Source organism: Erinaceus europaeus, unplaced genomic scaffold (genome assembly GCF_950295315.1).
Source record: "Erinaceus europaeus unplaced genomic scaffold, mEriEur2.1 scaffold_980, whole genome shotgun sequence".
In the NCBI taxonomy this organism is placed as follows: domain Eukaryota; kingdom Metazoa; phylum Chordata; class Mammalia; order Eulipotyphla; family Erinaceidae; genus Erinaceus; species Erinaceus europaeus.
In genome coordinates, this window is record NW_026648207.1 from 1 (window position 1) to 27,956 (window position 27,956).

Below are 27,956 nucleotides of genomic sequence, written 5' to 3' on the forward strand. Positions count from 1 at the left end.
GACTGAAAAAAGAGTTAACATATAAAGCCAAACAAATTGTTGACTAATCATGAACCTAAAGGCTGGAATAGTTCAGATGATGCGTTGGGGATGGGGTGTATTCCATTTTGTAGATAGTTAGTAGGCCTGTTTTAGTTATATTCCAAAGGCCCCATGACTATACTAGTATTTTTGTTTTGTTTTGTTTTTTTCTGAGACTGACATCTAATATGCAGGTGGATCCAAGGCATTGTCTGGGGAGATGATGTCATGGCTGGAAAAAGGACCAGAAAACTGGATCAAGGAAGAGAGTAGCTCCCAAATATGGGAAAGGTGTATAAATATTGTTGACTGTAAACCCCATCATTTTAATGTGATCTGGGGCCCATTTCAGCTTAGGAACTTATGTGAACTCTGCATCCCTGTAGATCTGAGCTCACATAAGAAGAGAGTTTTGCCTTGTATGTGTGAGAGAGAAAGGGACTGAATCCTGCAGAATGGATTGCATTAGGAGATTAAAAGGTGAAGCCATAGGTCCTGGAGATGGTATAGTGATTATGCAAAATCCTTTTATACCTGAGACTCCAAGGTGCCAGGATCAATTGCCTGTATGACAGTGAGTCAGAGTTAACCAGTGCTTGAATAAATTAATAATTAATAGTCATAAACTGAGAGAAAAGGGGAGAGAGAGGCAGGGAGTTACACAGAATCATATCCAAGGAAAGATTGTTGGCAATATCACATCAGACTGGAATTCGAGAGCAGTGAGGCTGGGGAGCCTATTACATAGAGAAACGAGAAGGCTAAGCATGAATCCTGAGGTTGCTACAGAAAACTTAATACTTCCAAGAATACGGATGTTCAAAAAGCCCTACATTTCAGCTATTTGTTTTGACTTGGAAGTCATTAGATTAATTAAATATTGATGGATTAGCTCATTACGAACCTTCAGTAATATGAGCCAGTACCTGTGTAAATATGTAGTCACTATGTATCTGCTCACTGCATTTGTACATAAATACATGCACCTGCCAACATAAAATATATATTTAAATCCAAGCAGGAGGATACAGCTTTTTTCCAGGTTTTTTAGTGGTGAGCTTTTAATATGAAGAATAAGTTAAACAATTGTAGAATTTGACACAGTAATTAGAAAGCTACTCCCACCCCCCTCAGTCCATCTTCTTCTTCTAGCGTTTGCCCTTCTTCTGTAGCCAGTCAACAGCATCAGGTTGAGCCTGATGTAAAGTTTCGAGACCTCCTTTGAATCTGGAGAGGTGGCAGTCGTTGACTATGTGGGTCATAGTCTGTCTGGAGCCGCAGGGGCAGTTCGGGTCGTCTCTGGCTCCCCAGCGATGGAACATAGCGGCGCACCGGCCATGGCCTGTTCGATAGCAATTGAGGAGGGCCCAATCATAACGTGCTAGGTCAAAGCCGGGTTGACGCTTGCAGGGGTCTGTGATGACGTGTTTGTTCTTTACCTCAGCTGACTGCCAACTCTGTTTCCAAGAGTCTGGAACAGAGAAGTTCAGTGTAGGTGTAGGGGACCAGATTGGGTGACGAGACGTCAAGCGCTGGACAGGGTGGGCGAAGATATCCGCGTATATTGGCAGGTCCCGTTGAGCGTAGATGTGGGAAATGAACTTAGATGGTGCTGCATCCCGATGAATATCTGGTGGGGCGATGTTGCTAAGAACTGGCAGCCATGGAACCGGGGTGGAACGGATGGTTCCAGAAATGATCCTCATGGAGGAATATAATTTGGAATCGACCAAGTGGACATGGGGGCTACGGAACCATCCTGGGGCACAGTATTCTGCAGTGGAATAGCATAATGCCAGAGATGATGATCGTAGTGTGGAAGCGCTAGCGCCCCATGAGGAGCTGGCCAGTCTTGCAGTGATGTGATTCCTCGCGCCCACCTTTGCTGCAGTTTTTATGAGATGTTTGTGAAATGACAGTGTGTGATCGAGAGTAACGCCAAGATAGACTGGCTGGGCTTCATGCCGGATTCTCGTATCGCCAAGCTGCACATTAAGCTCACGCGAGGCCAAGGCATGGTGTAGATGGAAAACAGATGATACCGTTTTTGCAGTGCTAGGGATTAGTCGCCATTTTTTACAGTAATCAGATATCAGAGACATGTCTTTTGTGAGTGTTTCCTCGAGGATGTCGAACTTTGATGCCTGAGTTGCACAGCAGATGTCATCGGCGTAGATGAACTTCCTTGAAGAAGTTTCTGGGAGGTCATTGATGTAAATATTAAATAGCGTAGGAGCCTCAGTCCATGAAAACCTATAAAGAACAAGGTGTCCTGCCATAAGAAAGAGTCCTCCAGTAAGAACTGAACAGAAGAAGGAGAGGAGTCCTCTTCGAAGGACACTCCCTTAAAGAAGAAAAGGGGATAATATCCTGCTTTTCTTCCCCACCTTCTAATCTCCCACTGGTGGATTTCATTGGTGCAACCTCACACAATCCATTTGGCAAATGAGCCTGTTATATAGAGTTTATGTGAGTCTGTTTTCCAAGAGAGAACAGCAGTAAGGTCCACAGGGAGTGTCTACGAGGATGTTCTCACACACTGTATTCATGTATTCAGTAAACAACCCAGTCTTCCTAGAAATACCCACTGTACGTACATATGGGCTTAGAATTTAAGATTTTTGCTTTGTAAGAAGCCTCATGATTACTTTGCTGCCTAAGTCATCATATTCAACATGTTATAGGCTCTCTGTTGAAGAAATCAAAGGCCAAGGACATTTAGTACTCAAAGGATTTTCTTTTGTGGGAACATGATTTTCTTTAAAATACATCTTTTATTTTCTCAGTTTTACTAGATACTTCTTTTGCTGGTGTTAAAAACATACTCTGAGATTAGCGTTTTACTGGCACTTTTTTATTATTATTAGTGGTTTAATGATGATTGACAAGATTGTGGGCTAAGAGGGATATAATGCCATATAGTTCAGTTCCCACCACCAGTGCTTCATATCCATTCCCCTCCATTGGAAGCTTTCCTATTCTTTATCCCTCTGGGAGTATGGGCCAAAGATCTTTATGGGGAGCAGAAGGTGGAAGTTCTGGCTTCTATAATTTCTCCTCCACTGGACATAGGCGTTGATAGGTCAGTCCCAGCCTTTTATTTTTCCTATTTATTTATTTATTTATTTATTTATTTATTTGCCTCCAGTATTATCTCTCGGGCTCTGTGCCTTCACTATGAATCCACTGCTCCTGGTAGCCATTTTTCCCCATTGTTGTTGCTGTTATTGTTGTTGTGTCTGTTATTGTTGTTGGATGGGACAAAGATAAATTGAAAGAGGAAGGAGGATAGAAAAGGGTAGAGAAAAACAACGGAAGACCTTCACCGATTGTGAGGTAACACTGGCCCCCCTTGCAAGTGGGGAACTGGCGTCTTGAACCCTGGTCTTCCACAGGCCCTTATAATTCACACTATTTGTGCTTAATCTGGTGAGCTACCGCCCCCACCCATTTTTATCTTCACCCAGTATGAGGCAGGGCTCTGAGGAGGTGGGGTTCCAGGACACATGGAGGAAGTCATCTGCCTAGGGTATTCAGGTTAACATCATGGTAGCATCTGCAACTTATTGGTTTAAAGATATAAAGCAGAATAAATTGTTTAGTAATCAAGAACCTAAAGGTAAGAATACAGCAAATGAGATTTGGGGTCTTCATGGTACTACAAAATCTATTTTAGGGTATATCCCAAGGGTTCCATGACTACTAACTTTTCCTGAGCCCCACAGATAATATGCAGGTGAATTAAGAATATTGTTTTGGAAAATGTCAAAGTTGGAAATAGGACTAGAAAGCTGGATCAGGGCAGAGAGAGGCTCCCAAATATGGGAAAAGTATATAAATACTGTTAACTGTAAACCTCATCGATCTATCCTAGGGCCTGTGTAACCCCTACATCCCTGTTGGTCTGAACTCACATTCCATAGTCACAGCTAGGAACGTTCGAGGTTACACTCATTTCAGGACCCATCTTCCTGGAGTGTCAGAGTGTGTTGTCTCAACCTCCCTTCAAGAATGGTACAGTTGCTCTACCAGTGTTGTTGTACATTGAGGGCAAGGTCCTGTAGAGGCCCACAAGAGGTTGTATGATGTGGCACTTTCTTTTCTATACAGATTCCAGACTTGCCTGATGGACCTTCAGTGTCTGAAAAACCAAAAAAAAAAAAAAAAAAAAAAAAAATTTTTTTCTGTCTTGTTTTTATTCCCAAATCTTGTTCCATATTTAGGGCACAAATAATTTGTATTCGTTTTTGAGAAAAAAGAAAACATCATTCGTGAAGAGCATCAGATTTGCTTTATTATCTGTATCCTGGGCTTGAATTAAACTTACTAAGAGCTCACATTTGCATTCAAAATGGAATTTTTTTTTTTCCGTTGCAGACGTCTGGAGCAGAACTCAATCAAGGTCATCCCCCCTGGAGCTTTCTCCCCGTATAAAAAACTTAGAAGAATGTGAGTAATTATTCTGACTATCTGTAATTTTTTAGAAAGTATAAATATCATGACCATGCAAAGACAGCCATTTACGTGTGGATATTTAAGTGCTTGACAGTTTAAATATTAGACAATGCCCCTAGCTGTTTGCTAATTTTACCTATAGTGTCAAAAGCTAAAATATGTATTCTTAAAGAAATTTCTTTGGGTGGGCCAGGAGGTGACACATCTGGTTAACTGCCCACATCACAGCGCTCAAGGACATGGGTTCAAGCCCCTGGTCCCTACCTGCAGGGGGAAAGCTTCATGAGTGGTGAAGCAGGGATGCAGGTGTCTCTGTGACTTTTCCCTCTCCGTCTCCCCCCAGCCTCTCAATTTCATTCTGCCTCTCTCTAATAAATAAATAGAAATAAGTCTTTAAAAAAAAGAAATGTTTTGGTAAGTCAGTATATTGTTTCATAATAATGTAGATATGTGTCCAGCCAACGTGCTGAGCACTCACATTCTAGATGTGCTGTTTTCTTTCTTATTTATGTTCTATTATCTTTATTTATTTGATAAATAAAAGAGACGGCCAGAAATCAAGTGGAAGGGGGCTATAGAAAGGGACAGAGAGACACCTGCAGTGCTGCTTTACCATTCGTGAAGCTTCCACCCTGCAGGAGGGGATCAGGGGCTTGAACCCTGGTCCTTGCACATTATAACATGGGCTCTCAACTTGGCCACTAGATGTACTACTTTCAGATTAAGACTTGGCAGCTTTGCCAACAAGATAGCTCACCTAGATAGTGTGTCTGCTTTGTCCTGTATGCAACCCAGGTTTGAACCTGGCTCCCATCACACTGGTGGTAAATTTCAATGCTGTGGTATCTTTGCCTCTTTTGTCTTTCATTATCTGAGAAAATGGGCTTGAAGCAGTGGAAACCTGGCAATAACCCCTCCCCCCAAAAAAGGCATCTTTAAAAATAATATGGAAAAATAGTCAGTACTGGTTTAATAAGTGAGATTTGGGGGTGGACAGTGGTGCACCCGGTTAAGCGCATAGCAGCACAAGAACCCATGCTAGGATCCCAGTTGGAACCCCCCAGCTTTCCACCTGCAGGGAAGTGGCTTCACAAGTGGTGAAGCAGGTCTGCAGGTGTCTTTCTCTCTTCCTCCCTATCTCCCTCCTTCCAGTTTCTCTCTGTCCTATCCAAAAAAAAAAAAAGATTGAAAAAAATGACCACAGGATCAGTGGATTCATAGTTCAGGTTCCAAGCCCCAGCTATAATCCTGTAGGCAAAATAAATAAATAAGTTAGACTGCATCATGTTTATTAACTTATTTTTTATTTTCTTGCCACCAAGGTTATATCACTTGGGTTTGTTGCCCTGCGAGACAAATTTACCACTCCAACACCATATTTATATTTTGCTTATGCTATTGGAGAGAGAGAGAGAGAAATTGAGAGAAAAGGGGTAGACAGAGACATAGAAAGAAAGAGATAAGCTTGTAACACTGTTTGATGGTTTATAATGCTTTCTCCTTGCTGGGGGGTTGAGGAAGAGGTCAGTTCTGCAGTTTGAACCCAAGTCCTTGTGCATAGTGGTAATGTGTGCTCTACGAGGTATGTCACTGGTCGGTAGCATTCTTTTTTTAATTCATTAATTTATTTATTTAAAAAGGAGACATTAACAAAACCGTAGGATACGAGGAGGTCCAACTCCACACAATTCCAGCCACCAGATCTCTATATCCCATCCCCTCCCCCTATAGCTTTCCCATTCTCTGTCCCTCTGGGAGTATGGACTCAGGGTCATTGTGGGTTGTAGAAGGTGGAAGGTCTGGCTTCTGGAATTGCTTCCCCGCTGAACATGGGCGTCTCCCATCAGATGTCTTATGTTGAAAACTTTACTCATGTATTGATAGATGCAAAATTGATATGTAAATGCAATTAATATATCCTCTGCAGTAAGTCTCATTGACATTCTATTCCGTTCAACTTGTCCACATTTCTAATTTTAGTGACCTGAGCAATAACCAGATCTCTGAACTGGCACCAGATGCTTTCCAAGGACTACGTTCTCTGAATTCACTGTAAGTATGAACCACAACACTGGGAAGAATGCAGAATACCTCACAGGGGTTCTGTAATCTACAATTTTCATTTAAGGGAAAACACTCCTTGGCACTTTTAATCTGAATCTTAATTGTTTTTGTCATTAACAGACTGTGTCATTTTCATAGAAACTTTCTACCTGCTTAAAAAAAAAAAAAAGTCGGGCGAGGGAGGTAGCATAATAGTTATGCAAACAGACTCTCATGCCTGAGACTCTTAAGTCCCAGGTTCAATCCCCCGCACCACCATAAGCCAGAGCTGAGCAGTGCTCTGGTGTTTCTCTCTATCTGTCTCTCCCTCTCTCTCTGCACCTCTCTCAAAAAAATAAAATAAATAAAATATTTTTTAAAAAGTCAATGAATTTTTAGGTTTTTGTCTAATCCTAACCCTAAATTACGCCCCTAGTTTGGTTAGTGTGCCAACAATAACCACTGTTTCTCAGACAGAATAGTGTGTGTGTGTGTGTGTGTGTGTGTGTGTGTGTGTGTGTGTGTGTGTGTGTAATGTTTTTCCCCCCACTTTATTGGGGGTTAATGACTTACAGTATAGTTTTGTAATGTGTGTACAGTTTCTCACTTCTTCATGATAGTTGTTTGCAGAACATTTTCACCTCCCAGTGTAGTTCCTTTTCTGTTATAGGTCCAAGCACTTGGACCCCAAGACTTTCTTTATTCCTTCTCTTCTCCTCCGCCAGAGTCCTTTGCCTTGGTGTAATTTAACCCCTTTGTTATCATGTGGAAAAGATGACTGGAGCCCTCTCAACTCCTTCAACTTCAGGCGTCCCTGAAAGGATCATCCTTAAATATTCAGAGAAAAATGATAAGAAACTATCACAACTTTCCTTAAATGAAATCAACTTTTGGGCAGAATACTATGTAAATTAAAGATTTTCTTTTTATTATTTTTAAAAACTTTTATTCATTCATTTATTTATTTATTTTGCTTCCAGGGCACTATGAATCCGCTGCTCCTGGAGGCTGTTCTTTCCTTTTTGTTGCCCTTGTTTATTGTCGTCATTGTTGTTGAATAGGAAAGAGAGAAATCGAGAAAGGAGGGGAAGACAGAGAAGGGGAGAGATAGATAGAAACCTACAAACCTGCTTCACCATTTGTGAAGCGACCCCCCTGCAGGTGGGGAGCCGGGGGGGGGGGGGGGGTTGAACCAGGATACCTGTCCCAGTCCTTGCACATTGCGCCATATGCTCTTAACACGCTGCACCTACTGCATGACCCCCATCACAGAGGTTCTAAAGGAGATGGCTAGAGGACTATTTTTCCTACAGACTTCTGAAATATTTATCAATCCGTCAAATAAAGTAACCTCGATTTCAAATTTTACTTTTCAAATAAGAAATGGAGGCTGGCATTATATTTTACCATTGCTGCTCAGTGAAGAATCCTTCTTGGTAAGAATTACTCTTAGATTTCCGAATTGAGTGGTAGCCTGTGAGAATTCCACAATACATATTTTGAGAATCAAATAAACCCGTGGGGTGTATATAGCAATTTAGGTTCGCTTGTACCAGGAGAAGGAGTAGGTGGAAACATTCATCTGGGAGTTCAGGTTGCAATTCTTTAAAAGTATTAACATGGGAAGCTATTATTTCACCTGTAGTACTGACTTACATTTACTTTTTGGTTTTGTTCTGGTTTTTTTTTTGTTTGTTTGTTTGTTTTTTTTTAACTGGAGCTAAGTCCAATACTAAGAGAACAATCATTAGTGGAAACTAGAATATAGTCATGTTTTGCTTTCAGGAGATTATGTCTGTTCTAAGTTAACAAAGTTTGATATAAGACTCACAGAAGTCCAATTGCCTGTTTTTACGAACTCACTGATTCCACAAGAGTTTGTACTAAAAGATTCACTTCCTCCCTTCTTCTGTTGAGCTTTTTTGTTTTTGTTTTTTTGTTTATTTTTCCTATGCCATACTTTAAACTGTACCACTGTTTTTCAGTGAAAATGAAATGGAGTTTCCTCTATTTTCCCCTCAACTGTTTTCCCTTTTAAATTGTTGAGAGTTTCAGTTCACAGATATGCATATATTACTTTCTTCTATGAGCCAAACTTTAAGTTTGGCCCAAATACCTTTTTCAGGATAGCTATCACATCTATTTCAGTTGGACTTCAGACATTTATTCTCCTTAGTAAGATTGTTATCTTCTGCATCTTCAGTAAAGGGAAGAGGACTCCCAGAATAGCCATCCATGATTCTATATCACACTATTCAAATGTTGAAACTAACCAGAATGAAAGTAGATTTTTCTAATGTGGAAAATGGCATTTATCAGTGTGAATTATTTGTTTACTCACTTCCCTTATTTGGAAGTCGGAGATATTTAATATGTGTTTCAATGTGTGTTATTACTATGCCATGATTAACATCTTATACATAAATATTGTGTTGTCTGTTTATTCTGTGTAACTCCAAAAAGTGTTATTTAGTGAAGATTTTTCTAAACATATTTACATCTTCAAATTGTCACCATAAATTTATAATTTCTGTTCTTGTTTACATGATTACGATTTCCTACTTTTGGGAGCTTAATATAGGGAGGCATCATTGTAGACAGACCATTGATTATTATTTTTATTAGTGATTTAATGATTAACAGGGTAGTAAGATAACGAGGGTACAATTCTACACAGTTCCTGAAACCAGAGTTCTGTGTCCCATCCCCTCCATTGAAGCTTCCCTATTCTTTATCCCTCTGGGAATATGGACCAAAATTTTTATGGGTTGCCGAAGGTGCAAGGTCTGGTTTCTGTAATTGCTTCTCCACTAAACATAGACTTTGGTGAACATACTCCCAGCCTGTTTCTACCTTTCCCTAGTAGGGCAGGGCTCTGAAGAGGTGTGATTTAGACAGACCATTTTTAGTAGTCAACATAGTGATTATCCATTTCTATTTGTTTCCTTTTAAGATTCTCCTATTTCTTCTTTTTTTTGTTGTTATTCCTTAATTTGTTTTATTAATCAAGTTTTAGACAATTACCAACTTACCAAATCCCTTGCTAGATAACAGGGTGGTTTGGAGTGATTTACTCACATCCTTGTGTGTAGTGACTGGTGAGAGGTGGATCACATGAGGCACATTCTTGGGTCTATTCCACTTGGAAGCATTTATTTTAAAATTCTTTTTTTTTTATTATTATTTTTTTTCTTTTTTATTTAAGAAAGGATTAATTAACAAAACCATAGGGTAGGAGGGGTACAACCCCACACAATTCCCACCGCCCAATCTCCATATCCCACCCCCTCCCCCGATAGCTTTCCCACTCTCTATCCCTCTGGGAGTATGGACCCAGGGTCATTGTGGGTTGCAGAAGGTAGAAGGTCTGGCTTCTGTAATTGCTTCCCCGCTGAACATGGGCGTTGACTGGTCGGTCCATACTCCCAGTCTGCCTCTCTCTTTCCCTAGTAGGGTGGGTCTCTGGGGAAGCTGAGCTCCAGGACATATTGGTGGGGTCTTCAATCCAGGGAAGTCTGGCCGGCATCCTGATGACACCTGGAATCTGGTGACTGAAAAGAGAGTTAACTCTATTTTAAAATTCTAATGTATTAGTGATGACTGTCTTCGCAGATCTTATATTTCCTAAGTATGCACACTATGCGTTTTCTTCTCTGGCAGACAGAATTCACTTGCTTTCACTCAATATGCTAAGTCCCTGGCTCATTCTTTAATGAGCAGTGGCTTCTATCTTTAGTGTTTTTGCTTTCTAACACTTAGTCATCTCTCATGATCTGTAAACTCTTTGTAGTGTGAATGTATGTAAAGAAAACCTTAAGAATTGTGTTCATTTTTATTTTCTGTGTCTTTTATACATTCTTAATTACTAAGCACATATTAGATCCATATTCGGAAATAATTGAATTTTGAAGTGTATTCTGATAATAGCTTTTATGATGGATTGCTTCCTAATCTTCTATAACCTGAATTCATGTGCTAGACAAAATTTTATTATACCTTTGTGTCTGATTTCTTTTTCACTTAGATTATGCTTTTTTTCCCCCTTGTTTTCAGTGTCCTCTATGGAAATAAAATCACAGAACTCCCCAAAAGTTTATTTGAAGGACTGTTTTCTTTACAACTGCTGTGAGTATTTATTTGATTCTTTCTAATCTGTTGAATTCTCAATTAGTATTTTAGACACTGAACTATTTCACATCTTCATCAGGCCTCAGAAAAACAACCCAAAATGTTTAATGAAATTGAACAGCTTAGTCTAATTTAACTAACACTGATGGTATTTATTTGAAGACACAGAATAGAACAGGGCACTCCAACTAATCTTTGATGTGAGAATTATCTATAAGTCCCTAGATTATCTTTTTAAAGACCATCTGCTTAAACAATTCCTGCTACTCATTTGAACTTGGATGATAGATTTACTGTACACATTTACAAGGGCAGCAGGCGTTTCAAGAAGTTATTATATGAAAAAGAGGTTTACAATATGCTACTACTATTTTTGTTAATCTTTCATCTTCGATATCTCAAAGTTAGTCTGCCTAAAATTCTTAAATTGAAATGTTGTTATTCTCTTTGGTTTGGATGCATTTGTTGGCAGTGGGATTTATACTTTTTTTTTTCTAAGAGTGTATTAATAAGTACCACAGACTTTCCAAATAAAGGTGTTTCTCCACTATTTGATGAACATACTTTTATGTCAAGTGATTTCTGCCTCCTACACACACACACACACACACACACACACACACACACACACACACACACACACACAAATAGCTAACAAATCAGTATTTAACCTCACTATGCTTGGTGTTCACCATTCTGTTTCATGGTCTCCAGTGCCATTTTTTTTTTAACCAGAGCACTGCTCAGCTTTAGCTTAAGGTGGTTGGGGAGCTTGAACCTGGGACCTCAGAGCCTCAGGCATGAGAGTCTGTTTGCATAATCATTATGCTGTCTCCCTGCCCTCTGATTTGTTTTTTATGTGACACCAATCAATGAATGGAGGGTTTCATGCATTCATGGAACTGCTAAGTGGCTTCACTGGTTCGATTTCTTTCATATCCTGTAGTCTCAGACACAAAGAGGAAGAGGAAGGTGGGACTGAGATAGGACTGTACCCACCTGGCTATATTACTCAGATCCTAAACCAATAAATTGACTTACAGAAGACCAGTGAGTTTGGATGACCATTAACCTGTTAAGCTCAAAACTTTCTATCGGCTTCAAGTTATTTTTATGCCTCCAATAGACTAAACAAATACGGTTTCTGATCTTGAATAGTTTTACTCTATACACTTATTATAGACAGAAGCTATAACCTAGTGTTGCTTGTTTGCTATTTATTTCTCTTACCATTCTTCCAGACCTTTCTAGCACTATTTCCTTGTGTTTTACTTGCTTTCTCACTATCACCATCCTGCCTAGTACATAAACCCGAGATGGCACCTTCTTTAACATTTTACACACTTTTAGATAGTTGAGCTAGCAGGTTAATGAGCTTGAAAAGTGAAGAGATTAGTGTTTAGTACATTTTATTCTTAATTAAAATTTTTTTTACATTTATTTATTTTCCCTTTTGTTGCCCTTGTTTTTTATTGTTGTTGTAAGTGATATCACCATTGTTAGATAGGACAGAGAGAAATGGAGAGAGGAGGAGAAGACAGACACTTGGGTCTCTCTCTACTTTTGTCTATTCCTCTAACCCCTCCTTCTTCTAGGGAATAAGTTTGATGATTTTGTAAATTGAATAAACCAAAGGCATTCACTAACCTACCTGACACTTGCTTTTTCTGGTGTGACCCACCCCCAAACTTCTGACTGTTACATCTCAGATTATGACAATGAAAATGTTGCCAAGTTGCAAAGAAATGTGCTTCTTGCCTTGGGTTTTTCTCAAGAAGAACAGAATCGTGTAGGTGAATTAGGAGATACTACACTTTAATTCTACAACTATTTGATCAAACAGATTATTGAATGCCAACAAGATAAACTGCCTTCGGGTAGATGCTTTTCAGGATCTGCACAACTTGAACCTTCTCTCCTTATATGACAACAAACTTCAGACCATTGCCAAGGGGACCTTCTCACCTCTCCGGGCCATTCAGACTATGTATGTATACCTGATTTGGATGGAATTTGATGACAGTTGCTTTGGCTGTCAATTTGTGGGTTGGGTTCCTGGCAAGCCTTTTATCAAAGTGTTCTAAATGTGTCTCTGAAAGGCATCTGGCCCAGAACCCCTTTATTTGTGACTGCCATCTCAAGTGGCTGGCGGATTATCTCCATACAAACCCCATCGAGACCAGCGGTGCCCGATGCACCAGCCCCCGGCGTCTGGCAAACAAAAGAATTGGACAGATCAAAAGCAAGAAATTCCGTTGCTCAGGTAATTTCTCCCTTCCTATGACATTTGTGCTGTTACCAAAACCAGTGGTTACATGACACCTAGAGACAGCTGGCCTCCAGCTGAATTAGCAGGCACTATAGGATCCTAGAGTCTTTTTGTCTGCACATGAGGAAACACTAAAAAAAAAAAAGAATGTTAAAAAAATATATATATATAGCAAGCATAGGTACCGTACATTCGTATCGTACTCCTGTAGGTAACACTTGTAGTGTTAGATCCAGCAGAAAAAATAGCCAAGTGCAAAAGGATGCCTGGAAATTTCCCACTATATTCCCAGGGTTCAAACTTAACAGAAGCCTTTTAGATCACTCAAAATACCTTTTACTATATTCCCAGGGTTCAAACTTAACAGAAGCCTTTTAGATCACTCAAAATACCTTTTAAGTCTATTAAGTCTCGTGTGCATTGTATTACTCTCCACTGAGCAACATCTGGTAGTCAATCATGTTCTCATGTCTTCACACAGTGAACTGAGATTTGATTATGTGATTTGCTCAGACCTGATAGAAGCAGAGGGAGAAAACACCTGATCCCTGAATCCTCACTCTGAAAGCCATTTTACATTCTTATTTCAATAGAACTATAAGGCTCTCTATATATTCTCCTCCCCGCCCTCCACCAGAGCTCATATTTTGACTTTTGGGGATTATTTACATGTATTTGAATAGAATGCTCTATTGAAATTGATTATTTGCTTGGGTCTAGTCTTTTCTAGGTGTTTTTGTTTGTTTGTTTCTTTTGTTTTGAATGATAGAATATATTATCTGTGTTTGGGGAAGTGTACTACTTAACTTTTCCAGACTTTTTTCACATTCAGCAGTTAATACATACTAAATAGCTAATATCAAAACAAAGCTTTTGATTGTCCACGGTTCAATGTTTATCACTCACTGTACATTGTTATACTGTGGTTGCTGCTGGGAATACACATTTTTCACTTAATTATCTGTAGTAACTTGAATCCATTCTGAATCTAATATAACTCATATCTCTGCTTGCTGACATTCAGGTGCATCTTCTATTTTGTTTCTCTTTTTTTTTTTATTTAGCTAAAGAACAGTATTTCATTCCAGGTAGGTTTTGCTCGGCAGTAGGACTAACTGCAGCCACCCTTTCTCACCTTATAAAATCGAGCTTCTATAACTTTAATGTGCATGCTTTTGAAAGTGCAGTAGATACTCTGTAGGTAGAATGATTTCTACATAGATCACTGTAGCTACTTCCTGAAAAACCTGACCTTTGCATGTGGCTTCTGATGTTATACCTACATATGATTAAACTCCCACCTTCTTCTTTTTTTTTTTTTTAAGTCTCTGTCTCTCTGCACACTATCTTAAATATCTCACAGTAACAAAAATGCTGCAACTATGAATTTCTATTTAAATAGAACTTTCTGTTGCCAAAGAGCTAGTTCTCTATGAAATCAGTTAACACCACAGTCTGGCATTTTCCAATAACTTCTCAATGAAATTTTGATGGTGAATTTTACTTTTTAGATGCTTTTATATTTTAAAAATCCCCCTTTCCCTTTTTTTTAAAAAAATTTTTGCTTCCCTTTTATATGAAAACAACAGATGCCTCACATGCAGTAGTACTTGTATGTGAACCTTCACAGTCTTGCTTTCATGGAGTCACAGTTCAGATGCACAAAAAACATTAGTGATTTCCATCCACAAAGATCAGCAGTTCATGGGCACTAGTTGCCATGAATGACGTGTTGCTTAGAAATGCAACTTCAGTGTTTTACCTGTGCTACCTTTATGCTATCAAGACTGATCATTCTAGAACTAGCTCTTTGAAATGTTTCTTCTTTTTTTTTCCTTGCCTGCCAATTATGTAAAATGTTTCTTGCCTTGTTTGTTATAAATCACTATATAAAAAATATGTTCAGTAATTGATTGGCTACAATTAACATCGCCTGGGTTTATTGTCAACTATAATGTATTTTATCAGCTATAAGTAAAATGATATGTTTACATTACTTGTTTATAAAAATATATTAGTCTATTAAGGGGAACTGTGTGTTTGGTCTTTCTAGGAAAAAAAGAGAGAGAGAGAGAGAGAGATGTGTTTGCTTGGCATTACTGTGTTAAAATTTTCAGTTTTTTATGAATTTAAGAGATTTTTGTTTTTTACCTATTTTGAACTTGAACATGTTTTATATGTTAAACTAACTGCATCAGAGGTGATATGCTGGAAAAACAATTGACTGACCTTTATTTGCAATCTTTAAAATTCATAATTTTTCAATAATTAGTTCTTAAACAGTTATCTAGTAGCTGTTACTTGAGAAAATTTATTCTAAACACTGGGTCAACTTCATAAAGCATTAATATAACTTAAATACCAAAGTTAATGTAATTGTTACCAGATATTTTCAAATGATTGCATTTAAATACAGCTTTCTATTAATATATATGCCAATATTTCTAATTCACCAAATAATGTGGAGAAGTTGGATTGTCTTCATAAATTCTGACAAGAGTTTTGTACTCTTCCTGATAGCAATGAAGGTAGATTTTGGAAAGTACAACATATCAAAATTGTGATTTAACTTACATATTTCAGAAGGTAATGAGTATAAAAGTTAGGAGTTGGAAGAATTCTTTGGGCTGTCACTGTTTTTCAAGATTCAAATTTAAATCTTCCTGAAGAACTACCATAAAGCACACATGCATACCCCAATATTGTCACGGCATTCAAAGCATATAAAATATCTTAAAATATTTTAAATGATATATCTGATGTACCTGTCACTTAGACAAAGATCCTGTATTCCTTGATTACACTTTCAAAGTAAAGAAATCACAGTAGAACAAATACTGAAAGGACGGCATGGTGCTAATTGCCCAATGTAAGGAAACCATTATATCCATCTTTGCAAACTTATCAGGAGTTTTAGATTCCATTACCAGTAAGTGACATTATAAATTGATAAAGCCAGTAAAAATGTTAATCATATCCTTAAAATGATTCCAAATGCAGTAATAGGCCTTGAAGATGCCTAATAATGGCTTTTGGTTTATTTTACATATTTATTTACCTACCACCATTCTTTATAAAAATCAAAATAGTATACTGGTAGCACAGAAGAAACTCTAATCATGCATAGTTAGTTTTTTACAGTATTGGCAAGGACTTCATCTGTGTTTTGCATCTTGTATGCTATTCCTGTCCTTATAAGACCTCTGTGGTTGAAAATATAACAGTGTACCATGCATGACAGTCCACGAAGTTCCCCTGTAATTGTCATGGTAAGGAAAGCAGAAAGAGACCTTAGTTGGTTGTTTTTTTATATCTGTATGTGAATCTTAATTGGGATTACTCTGTCTTTCTTTCCTGGTGATCTTTACTTTTGCAGGAATTCACCATGTCGGCTGTAAGTAAAAGTGTCTGATCTGAAACAGAAATGTCTTTCCTTTTCAATCCTGATGTACCTTCTTTTAGTCTTGGTCTTTTGCACCTTTAATATATATATATATATATATGCTTTTATATATATATATATATATCTTCCCCAAGAAGAAACCACAGACCCCTTTTGAGCCTCTCTGTTGTCCTTGTAGCTCACCTTCAACTTCTTCCTGGATGTTGTTCCTGAAAGCTGTTGTTTGCATTCTGCAGTTCTGAGGAACGGTGGAGGCACCTTTCAGTCTAGCCCCTTCTTTGTGTTTCCAGGAAATCTTCGGTAGTAATACTCTTACTATGATCATAAACATTCTGCGGGAAGAATGCATGTCATGTAAACAGTATTACACTTCCAGAACTTCTGTAGCTTTTCTCTTGCTTCCCTTCATCTTCCCTCTCGGTCTTACCCTTGGCCTAGTGGATGGTGTAGTGATTATGGAGCGAGATTTTCTGTTGTGCTTGATCTAACCATGTGGTTGCCAGGTATGAGTAAAACATGGTTCCGTCAAGCACCATGGAACGTCACGCAGCTTTCTACAGCATGACAAGCTGCTGAGGCTTAAATCAGGATTGACTGGTCTCTTTTTATGAAATCTAAATGGAAAAAAGAGGGCTTTTTTTTTTCTTTTTTAGATATTTCTGGAGATTAGAGATTATGTAAGAGGGTGACAATGATGAAAGAACATGGAAAATTAAAAAAACAAACAAACAAACAAAAACCTGAGTACATCTATTTACCTTGAAAGCCCTAACTTAAAAAAATGACATGTAGGAATATGCATAATACTTGATACTTTTAAAATTCTTGACTTGGAGAAAAAAAAACTTTTTAACAATTAATAGTCATTGTGTGATTTAGCTGTCAAATAAAGTAGAATGGTTCATATCCGGATCAGCAGAAAATATCGCTGTGAAAAGCTCAACTCTTGATGTCTTCCTGTCCTGTGAATATGGTTACTCTTTTTTTTTTCCAGCAAAGTTCCAAGCCCTTGTTTTAACCTCTGTTGATACCCATTGACCAAACCCCCCCAAGTTGTCTCTCTGCTGCATAAGCTAGAGTTTTCTTTTTTTCTCCCTACAAATTAATAAATATTCTAACCTTTAAACTCAGAATTCTTTTCTGTTGGCTTCAATCCTCCATAGGTACAGAAGATTATCGATCAAAATTAAGTGGAGACTGCTTTGCAGATTTGGCCTGCCCTGAAAAGTGCCGCTGCGAAGGAACCACAGTAGACTGCTCCAATCAGAAACTCACCAAATTCCCAGACCACATTCCCCAGTACACAGCAGAGCTGTAAGTTCATCTGCCAACTCAGTCCAGGTTGGGAGGAAGGGAAGGTGGAAGAAAGGCGGCAGGGGGTTCAGAGCTTTGGAATTCTTGTCTTGTCCTCATATTCTGAGTAATTACATGAATTTTAACTAACAAACAGTCAGAGATCTTTGTCCAAGATATATTTGAGGTTGTCGTCATCTTTCTGAGCGAAGTGACAGCTATGTAAATATAGTCACCTATCAAAAATTCAGTTAACTCTTAATGCTTCGAATGATAGCACTTATGTGAATTATATATATATATATATATATATATATATATATATATATTTATTCCCTTTTGTTGCCCTTGTGGTTTTTTTGTTGTTGTTATTGTTGTTATTGATGTCGTCGTCGTTGGATAGGACAGAGAGAAATGGAGAGAGGAGGGGAAGACAGAGATGGAGAGAAAGACGCCTGCAGACCTGCTTCACCGCCTGTGAAGCGACTCCCCTGCAGGTGGGGAGCCGGGGGCTCGAACCAGGAAGCAGTTATGTGAATTTCTTTCTTGGGTCTTCTTTATGAATAAACCCTTTCCTAACTTTGTAGATTTTAAACATATGGTCTTTTCAGCAATCAGATACATTTGAGGGTCAACGGGTTTTTTTTTTTTTTTTCAATTTTGGTTATTTTCTTCCTTTAAAAAATATTTTATTTACTGTTGAATAGAGACAGAGAGAAATTGAGAGGAAAGGAAGAGACAGAGAGACTCTTCCTGCTCTGCTTCACCACAGTTGATGTTTTCCCCCCTGCAGTTGGCGACCAGGGACTTGAAACTGGGTCCTTGTGCACTATAATGTGTACTGCCTGGTCTTGTTTTTTTTATTTTTATTTTAGATTTATCTTACTGTTTTCCCATGAGAGAGAAAGAACAGAAGCAAGAATATCATTCCAGCACATGTAGCACCTGGGGTAGCACTGGAACCTCAGGCATGAAATTCCTGTTTCTCTCAGCGGATGTATTTCTCCCGCTGCTGAAAGTCAATTTTCAATCTCTTAATTATGAGATCAGAGATTTTTTTTTTTAATCAGCTTCACTCAGTGGCAGGTGGGGCAGTGCAGTGATTGCTAGGTATTAAAGCACAAATAGTTGTCTCTCAGTGGATAGCATAGCAGGAAAAGGTGGAATATGATTAGATTTATATCTACACTTCAAATTAAGTACCCGGCGCGTACTCAGTGCTAAAATGTGTTTGTTGAAACATTGGTAGATTCTGTGCTCATGTATGACTTGCCTTTACTGACATTGTTTCTAAAAGCGAAACATTTAATGACTGTCTTCTGAAAATTCAAAAGAAACCTAGCGAAATCTCTTCAATTTCTGAACTAGGCCACCATTATTTTCCATGTAGCACCATCTGATATTGGTCATTAGTTGCTCTGCACCATCATTTGTCTTCTTGTGGCTGTGTAACCCTTTTGTCTTCAACTAGATTAGAGCCCCTTGGTGACCGGGATTGGGTTTTATAGGTTATCTCCTCCTGTGTCTGAACTCATGCCTGTTCCTTAGAAAACATTTTAAGGAATCTGAATAATTATAGAAATAATTTAGCCCATTTAGAAGGGTGACAAAAGCCAACTACTCTGCTATTACGCTAGTGCTTTTTTAAAATTCTTTATTGGGGGACTAAAGGTTTACATTCAAGAGTAAAAAAACAAAGGGTGGGAGTCAGGCGGTAGCACAGCGTGCTAATAAGCACAGGTGGCGCAAAGCACAAGGACAGATGTAAGGATCCTAGTTCGAGCCCCGGCTCTCCACCTGTAGGGGAGTCGCTTCACAAGCGGTGAAGCAGGTCTGCAGGTGTCTGTATTTTCCTCCCCCTTTCTGTCTTCCCCTCCTCTCTCCATTTCTTTCTGTCTTATCCCACACAATGACATCTATAACACTAACAGTAATAACTACAACAATAGAACAACAGAGGGAATAAATAAATAAATATTTTTAAAAAATACAAAGGGAGTTGGGTGATAGTGCAGCAGGTTACGCACAGGTGGTGCAAAGCACAAAGCACAAGGACCAGCTTAAGGATCCTGGTTCAAGCTCCCGGCTCCCCACCTGCAGGGGAGTCACTTCACAAGCAGTGAAGCAGGTCTGCAGGTGTCTGTCTTTCTCTTATCCTCTTTGTCTTGCCCTCCTCTCTCCATTTCTCTCTGTCTTACCCAACAACAATGACATCAATAATAACAATAATAACTACAATAATAAAACAAGGACAACGAAAGGAAATAAATATTTTAAAAAGTTTTTACATGTGTCCATTTCCCAGTTTTCCACATAACAATTCAACCCCTACTAGGCTCTGCTCTGCCATCATGTTCCAGGACCTGAACCCTCCCCACCACATCCAGAGTCTTTTTTACTTTGGTGCAATACACCTATGCTGATGCTTTTAAAAATAAACATTTGTGAGTTAATAAAGCTATATTATAACTTCAGGACTTTTCGAACTGCATACAGACCACATAAAAAAAAAAAAACCCAGAGTCCTATTTATGTGTCATATAGAGAGATATGCCCATTTCTGATAAACTAAAGTTGTAAAAATTATGTTTTCTAGCATGGTAACAGTTTCAAATAGGCTTTCCTTGTCAATTGGGAATTGTATTAGAAACAAACACCTACTTTAATCTTTGCTGTATACTCTAGTATACAACAGTAAAGGCTGTGTATGGTCTTGGGAAATTAAGGGTTTTTCTAACTATACATTTAACCATTGATATTGAGAAGAAAATATTTGCAAATCATAAAGTTGGTATTTGCACTTGCAGTAAAGCACTCTTACAGCTCAACAGTAAGATGTATATTACCCAATTAAGAAGTGGTCAAAATATGTGTAAGAGCACTTATTTTTCCAGAGAAGTTGTACAGATAGCCAGTGAACACATGGCAGAATGTTTCATATCATTAGTCACCAGGGAAACACAAAGCCAAACCACAGTGAAGTGATATTTTCTCACCCACTGGAATGGCCACCAGAACAAAATAAAATCGAAGGACAGTAACTAGTGAGAACATGAACATCGTATACTTATAGGGAGAACATAAAACAGTGCAGCCTCGGGGGCCGTGTGATGCCCCTCCCCCCCCCCCCCCCCCCGCTTGAGTGCACATGTTACTGTGCTCAGGCACCCAGGTTCGAGTCCTCAGTCCCCACCTACAGAAGGAAAGCTTCACAAGTGTCTCTCTGTCTCTCTCCCTCTCTGTCACCCCCTTCCCTCTCAATTTCTGACTGTCTCTATCCAATAAATAAATAAAGATAATAAATAACATTCTAAAAAATTAGTGAAGCCCTTTGGGAAAAAAAATTGCCTGTTCCTGGAAAACTTATGCATGGATTTATCCTGTTATCTAGTAGTTCTACGCGCATGCACGCCCACACATATATGTTTAGATTTCCAAAAGAATTGAAAATATATATGTGACCAGGCAGTGGTTCCTCTACTGGAGCTCACATGTGACAGACAGTGAGCTAGGACTCTGATCCCAGATGTGTGTGTTTGGAGGGAAGCTTCATAAATGGTGAAGCAGTGCTTCAGATATATCTGTCTCCCCCTGGCCATCTGCATCTCCCCTTTCCCTCTCAATTTATCTGTCTTTATCCAAAAATAAATTAATAAAACAAAATATCAAACAATATTAAGGAAACAGAATGGGAGAGATATCTGCACAAAAACTTCTAGATTAGTATTCCTAGCAGCTTTATTCATAATAACTGAAAAACAGAGACAGTCAAATAGTCATCCCCTGATAAGTGGATAAACAAAATGTGATATGTTTCTACAGTGGAATGTTACTGAGCTAGGAAAAAAAAAAAGAACAAAGTATTGATATTTGCTAACCATAGATGACTCTTACACACATTACTTAATGTAGCACAACTCGATTCCCATATTCAAAAGACTAGGACCTTTTATGTTTAGCTGCAATGTCCAGGATTAGAAAGTCCATCAGGGTAGAAGACCTTAAGACCCAAGACAGTGGAGGCCCAAGGTTGGAAACTACTGCCTGATTAGTGTCTTATCTCCTTGTGTGAGGAATACATTCTGGAATCAAGGAGAAAAGATACACAGCGTTGTGAATATACTAAAAACCACTAGCATGTGCATTATAAAAGTATTAGTTAGACAGCAAGTAAGTTATATACTAGTAAGTACCTAATAAAAGCAACACCATAGGACATTTGATTAGGAAACAATGGTCTAAAATGCTTTGGTGGGTGGGGGGTGACTGGTGAATTGGCACAGGCATAGAGCACAGGCTGTTATCCCAACCATATGACCTATGAGATCTGTAAAACCATAGGGGTTTATAGGTGATACATTTTTTTCCCTTTTGTTGCCCTTGTTTATTATTATTGTTGTTGTTGTTGTTGTTGTTGTTATTGATGTTCTCATTGTTAGATGGGACAGAGAGAAATGGAGAGAGGTAGGGAAGACAGAGAAGAGGAAAGATAGACAACCTGCAGACCTGCTTCACCACTTGTGAAGCAACTCCCCCTGCAGGTGAGGAGCTGGGGGGCACGAACCAGGATCCTTATGTCTGTCCTTGGGCTTTGTGCCACGTGCGCTTAACCCGCTGCACTACTGCCCGACTCTCAGGTGATTTATTTCTATATGTAGGACCAGTCATCTGTCTTATCTCTCTGTGTCTCTGTCTGCCTGTCTCTCTCTGTTTCTCTCATATTGTAAATAAAATCATTGAAAATTAAACAGAACGCTTTTGTGTCAGGGACAATAATGAAAAACTGAACATCTTTGGAGAACTGACTTAAAATCTGGAAGAGATTTTCATGATTACGTTTCCTTACTCTGTATTTCTCAATGTACTTTTTTGATCATGAAAAGTTGTGTTAGATGGGCAGAAGTCAATACTTTTCCACAGTCTTCTTTGCGTGTCCTGTTTTCCTTAATAAAGACATTAAGTAATGCTGGAATTCTGTATTAGAAGTAAAGGATAATCCCTTTTGATCTTGGAAATGAAACTTTGCTGCTTCTGTTTCCTCTAGGCGTCTTAATAATAACGAATTCACAGTGCTGGAAGCTACTGGAATCTTCAAGAAACTCCCTCAGTTACGTAAAATGTAAGCCGTGCACGAGCCACCTTTTAAAATTTCCGTCACGTTGTGTCAGGCTTTCCCTATCCTTCTGCAGTTTTCTTTAGATAACCTTTGAAATTGGAAGCTAGAAAGGGTCTGGTGAAACTTCCATACAATGACTGCCTAGAACATGCATTTAAGCTAATCTCTGAAGTGAAACTTGGTCACTGACACATTCAAAGGATGCACATTCAAAGGATGCCAAGCACATTCAAAGGATGCCAAGCACATTTTCCATAGCAGATCCCTAACACCTTACTTTCCCTCAGACAGCTGCTCTGTTATGTGGCCACAGCAGGAACCCAGCCATCTAAACACATCGGAAATGGGCTCAGTCATGTTTTATAGCTTCCTTTACTATTCCTCACACCATGCTCTTATTTCACTTCCAGCACATTCATGTGACTTTTTGCTCCATTTAATTTTCATTAGAAGAGAGTCAAAACTGATGGTTGGTAAACTTCCTTGAGCTCATTTGTGTTATCCCATGTCCAAGAATCATATATTAGATACATATAACTGCTCAGCAGGTTTGCCAATGCTCAGACAGCAGTTCAACCCTGGAGAGGAGGAAGGGAGAGGCAGGACAGAAGACCAGGGTGAAAATCCTATGGACTGTCTTCCATGGAGAAGGCCAGATCAGAGGAGGAAAAGACGACTCATCCACACTGCCTTCTACTTTCTGTGTGGACTCAGCCAGGGTCACAGGGACTATAAGTGGCAGAGTAGATTGAGACAACTTCATATGCAACTGAACTCCGTATCATACTGCCTCCTGATCATTTTCTATTATCTCAGTTGTCCTCTCTTTTATTGACATTAAATGCTGTTTCTTTTTAGCTACTAGTTACCCTTTAGTTTCATAAGTTATATACCTACACACAGAGAGACTAATTTGTGTGTGTGTTGATCATCTGATATATCCAGTGCTCTAAGAGGAATAAAATCATTCCTATTCTGAAGGCCATTCTTGGTCTTAGAGTGAGCAAAGAAAGAGCTTAGTAGAAGAACCGGATGAGACATATTGTCTCAATGCCCTTGTTTTCCGAAAGAATTTGCAGGTTTGCTTGTTTATTTATTTTTAACAGAGCACTGCTCACCTCAGGTTTCTGGTGGTATGAAGGATTGAACCTGGGACTTTGGAGTCTCAGGCATTATGCTGTCTCCCTGACCTCAAAAGAAAATAGTTTAAAACATCTATTTCAACAATTTTCATTTAGAAACTTTAGCAACAATAAGATCACAGACATTGAAGAGGGAGCATTTGAAGGCGCATCTGGAGTGAATGAAATACTTCTCACAAGTAATCGTTTGGAAAATGTTCAACATAAGATGTTCAAAGGATTGGAAAGCCTCAAGACTTTGTAAGCATTTTATTTAATTGGCATTGTGATTTCCTACCACAGGATTGCAGTTCACTGCTTGTTAAAATCCTGGGAGAAGAGATGAATCTATACCTGCTCGTTCCTTCATCTTTACCCCCAACTTTCTGTCTCTGGCTCTGGCTCTGGCTCTGCCTCTCTCTTTCTCTCTTTTCACATGCATGCATGCATACTCACCAACTTCATGGATGCAGAGAACCCCTTACTCTCCAGCACTCGGGACTCTTGTAGACTCTTGCAGCATGTTACTAGCAAAAGATCTGTCTCTCTTGACCCATCTATGCAGAAGATCATCCTTGTGCCTGTGTTAAGCCCATCTGACTCTGCTCTTCTGCCGTACAGTTATCATGAGCTTCCCTTTTCCTCCCGTTTCCTCGAGATGCCCATGGTCATAGATCACAGCTCCTCTAAATCCTGCTGTAGAAGAACTCCAGCAGTTGGTCAGGAGGCCAGCGATTGTCTGCATCTACAAGTTCTTTGTGAGAAAGAGACAGACCAGGTCTTTTTGTTTGTTTGTTTATTTTTATTGTCTCCAGGGCTGTCTCTTGGGCTCAGTGTCTGCTATGACTATGAATCCACTGCTTCTGGTGGCCATTTTCCCTTTATTTATCTACTTACTTTTCTATTATACTTGAAAGGATAGGGAGAAATTGAGAGGGGAAGATAGAGAGGAAGAGTGACAGAAAGACACCTGAAGGCGTACTTCACCATTCACAAAGCACCCCCCTCCACCGGTGGGGACCGGGGGCTTGAACCCAGGTCCTTATGCTTGGTAATATGTGTACTTAACTGGGGCTGTCACCACCTGGCTCCCTATTCTTTGTTTCAAAATGAAGAAGAAGAACATGCTATGAGTTATGTCTGTTTGGTCATTGCTAGGAGAATTATTAGGGATTAGAAAGTAGCTGCATTTCCAAATGGTTGTTGATCAAGAAGGACCTTGGGAATATTATACAGATAACACTTTTTTTTCTTGCCTCCAGGGGTATTGCTGGGGCTCAGTGCCTAATGCTCGTGGAGGCCATTTTCCCCATTTTTGTTGCCCTTGTTATTTTTTGTTGTTATTGCTGTTGTTGTTATTGGAGAGGACAGAGAGAAATCAAGAGAGGAGGGGAAGACAGAAAGGCGTGGGTGGGGGGAGATGATAGACACCTGCAGACCTACTTCACCACTTGTGAAGTGACCCCCCTGCAGGTGGGGAGCTGGGGGCTTGAACCGGGATCCTTATGCCGGTCCTTGAGCTTCATGACTTGTGCGCTTAACCTGCTGCACTACTGCCCGCCCCCCTACAGGTATCTCTTGAGTCTTCCTCTGTAACAGGTGCTGTGGAGTATGTAGAGAAGAACTGGGAAGACATGCCACTTATGCTTGGAACTACTGCCATCACCTTTCTTCCCTCCCATCATCTCAGTGACTCAGCAAATCTTGCAGTACCCAGAAAAGTCTCTTGAGACAGCAGTTGAGGGACTACTTGTTACTGGAAACTTAAAGGAGTACAGGGGGTGAGGGGTGCACCTTTCCTTCCATCTGATATGGTAGCTTCCCTTAACAATAAACAACAGACTAAATGTCCTAATTAGTAGAAATTCCCTTGTTTTCATAGGTTAAGTGTCCAAGTCAAGTTGCTGAGTGTTAGTTTCTGGTGAGATCTCTTTTCTTGGTTTGTAGATGCTTCTCTCCTCATTGTATCCTTTTCTGTTGCATATCTCCCTCTCCCCCTCTCTCTCTATGCAACAGAAAGGGAGAGGGAGAGGGAGAGGGAGGTAGAGATATCCTTCCCCCTTCTGCTTGCTTTCCTTTTTTTCTTTCCTTTTCTTTTCTCTTCTTTTCTTTGTCATTAGATTTCACTCTGGACCAACTGTTTCAGCTAGAGAGACAATGACAGAGATAAGGAGACAGAAAGAGTGGCAGCACAAAGCTTACTTCAGTACAGCTCTGAGCCTGGATCACGCCCAGGACAAAGAAAGTGCACTATACTAAGTGAGCTCTTTTGCCAGCCCATCCTTTCCTCTCCATCAGATTAAGATCCTACTCTCAAGGTCTCCTTTTCTCTTAACAAGCTCAATAAAGGCTGTAGCTCTTAAATACACTTTATCATGTTGAGTGTCAGGGCTTCAGTATAAGACCCTTAGCAGGATGCCATTCAGTCCATCATTATCACACCCATGTTGATGGAGTCTTTCTTTTTTTTTTTTAATTTATTAGAAAATAGAAATATTGACAAGACCATAGGATAAAAGAGGTACAATTCCACACAATTCCCACCACCAGAACTCCATATCCCATCCCATCCCTTGACAATTTTCCTATTTTTTATCCCTCTGGGAGCATGGACTCAGGACCATTATGGGATACAGAAGGGGGAAGGCCTGTCTTCTGTAATTGCTTCTCCATTGGACATGGGTGTTGGCAGGTCAACCCATACTCTAAGCCTGTCTCTCTGTTTCCCTGGTGGGGTACAGCTCTGGAGAAGTAGGGCTCCGGGACACATTGGTGGGGTTGTCTGCCCAGGGAAATCAGGTTAGCATCATGGTAGCATCTGCAACTTAGTGACTGAAAAAGCATTAAGATATAAAGCAGAACAAACCATTAAAACCATTTAAATCAGGAATCTAAAGGCAAGAATATAGCAGATGAGATTTGGGGGTCTCCATTTTGGAGAAAGCTAGGACGTCTATTTTAAGAATATTCCAAGGGGCCCATGATTTTACTAGTTTTTACCTGAGCCTGACAGCTGACATTCAGTTAGACCAAAGGTATTATCTGAGGAGATGGTGTCAAAGTTGGAAAAAGGAGTAGAAAACTGAATCAGAGAAGAGAGAAGCTCCTAAATATGGGAAAAGTATATAAATATTGTTAACTGTAAACCCCATAGATTTGATCTGGGGCCCATATTCATCACAGGAGCCTGTGTAACCTCTGCATCCCTGTAGGTCTGAGCTCGCATTCTGTGGTCATGGCTAGGAACATTCTAGGTTGCATTCATTTCAGGACACATCTTCCTCGAGTGGTGGAGTATGTTGCCCAACCTCCCTTCAGAGAATAGGGCTGTCCCTACCATTGTTGACCCACATTGAGGACAAGGTCCTATAGGGGCCCACAAAGAGGTCCATTATGTTATTCCTGATAGAGATGACCAGTGACAGTGGTGAGAGGGATCTGTTAGAAGTCTAGGCCCATTATGTCTGTATGGGAATCCCAGTACTCCCTGACTAAGGCCCCTCCAGGTTATGGGATGGCCTAGTAGTGACCAAAAGAGCCATCTTTGAGTATGCTGGTCTCTTGCCCTTATCCAGCTTTTGTAGTCCTAATTTTGTCTGACAAGGTTAGCCTTGGAGTGATTGAGGGAAGTGAAATAAGAAGTAGGCGAGGAGGGTATCTAGGTCTAAGTAAAGACTATTTGATTAGGTACTTTATGGTGGTATCTTTTTTAGGTCTTTCTACTTGCTTGCTGCATTTATTGGGAGTCTTGCTTCTGATGAACTCCCTACACAAAACTGTCCCGGAGTCAAGCTCTCTCCAATGTCAGCGTCCTCCTCCATTCTATCTTTCCCAGTGCGTTTGTGCCTCTGTGGCACCTGAGAGAGGTAACCACTGCTTTTATCCTAATCTCAGTCTGCTGCAGGGAGCATGGCAGAGTATTCAGATCCAAGCTCAGGGGTTCAAAGATAACATAGGTTTATCTGGACACATCTATTTCTTCACATGGTGTCTTTCATCAGGGAGCTAGCTATAAAGATTATGACCAGTCATCCCATCGTCAAACACGTCTTAGCCCTTTAGAAGAAGGAAACCTCTTAGTCTTTGCATATATTTCAGCCAACCTTT

At 39.6% G+C, this 27,956-nt stretch overlaps 1 protein-coding gene across 1 annotated transcript in view; it reads left to right on the plus strand.

Moving 5' to 3' along the window:
- Nucleotides 1-4,357: 4,357 nt before the first annotated feature.
- LOC132536675 (slit homolog 2 protein) overlaps nt 4,358-27,956 on the plus strand; it is a gene marked incomplete at its 3' end in the record, with an annotated part of 35,639 nt that continues 12,040 nt past the window's right edge. The window contains exons 1-9 of the mRNA XM_060184835.1: nt 4,358-4,470; nt 6,457-6,528; nt 10,573-10,644; nt 12,491-12,634; nt 12,747-12,910; nt 13,981-14,004; nt 17,483-17,633; nt 22,657-22,731; nt 23,967-24,110. Of these exons, the coding sequence (XP_060040818.1) occupies nt 4,373-4,470; nt 6,457-6,528; nt 10,573-10,644; nt 12,491-12,634; nt 12,747-12,910; nt 13,981-14,004; nt 17,483-17,633; nt 22,657-22,731; nt 23,967-24,110 (944 nt within the window). The remainder of the gene's footprint in view (nt 4,471-6,456; nt 6,529-10,572; nt 10,645-12,490; nt 12,635-12,746; nt 12,911-13,980; nt 14,005-17,482; nt 17,634-22,656; nt 22,732-23,966; nt 24,111-27,956) is intronic.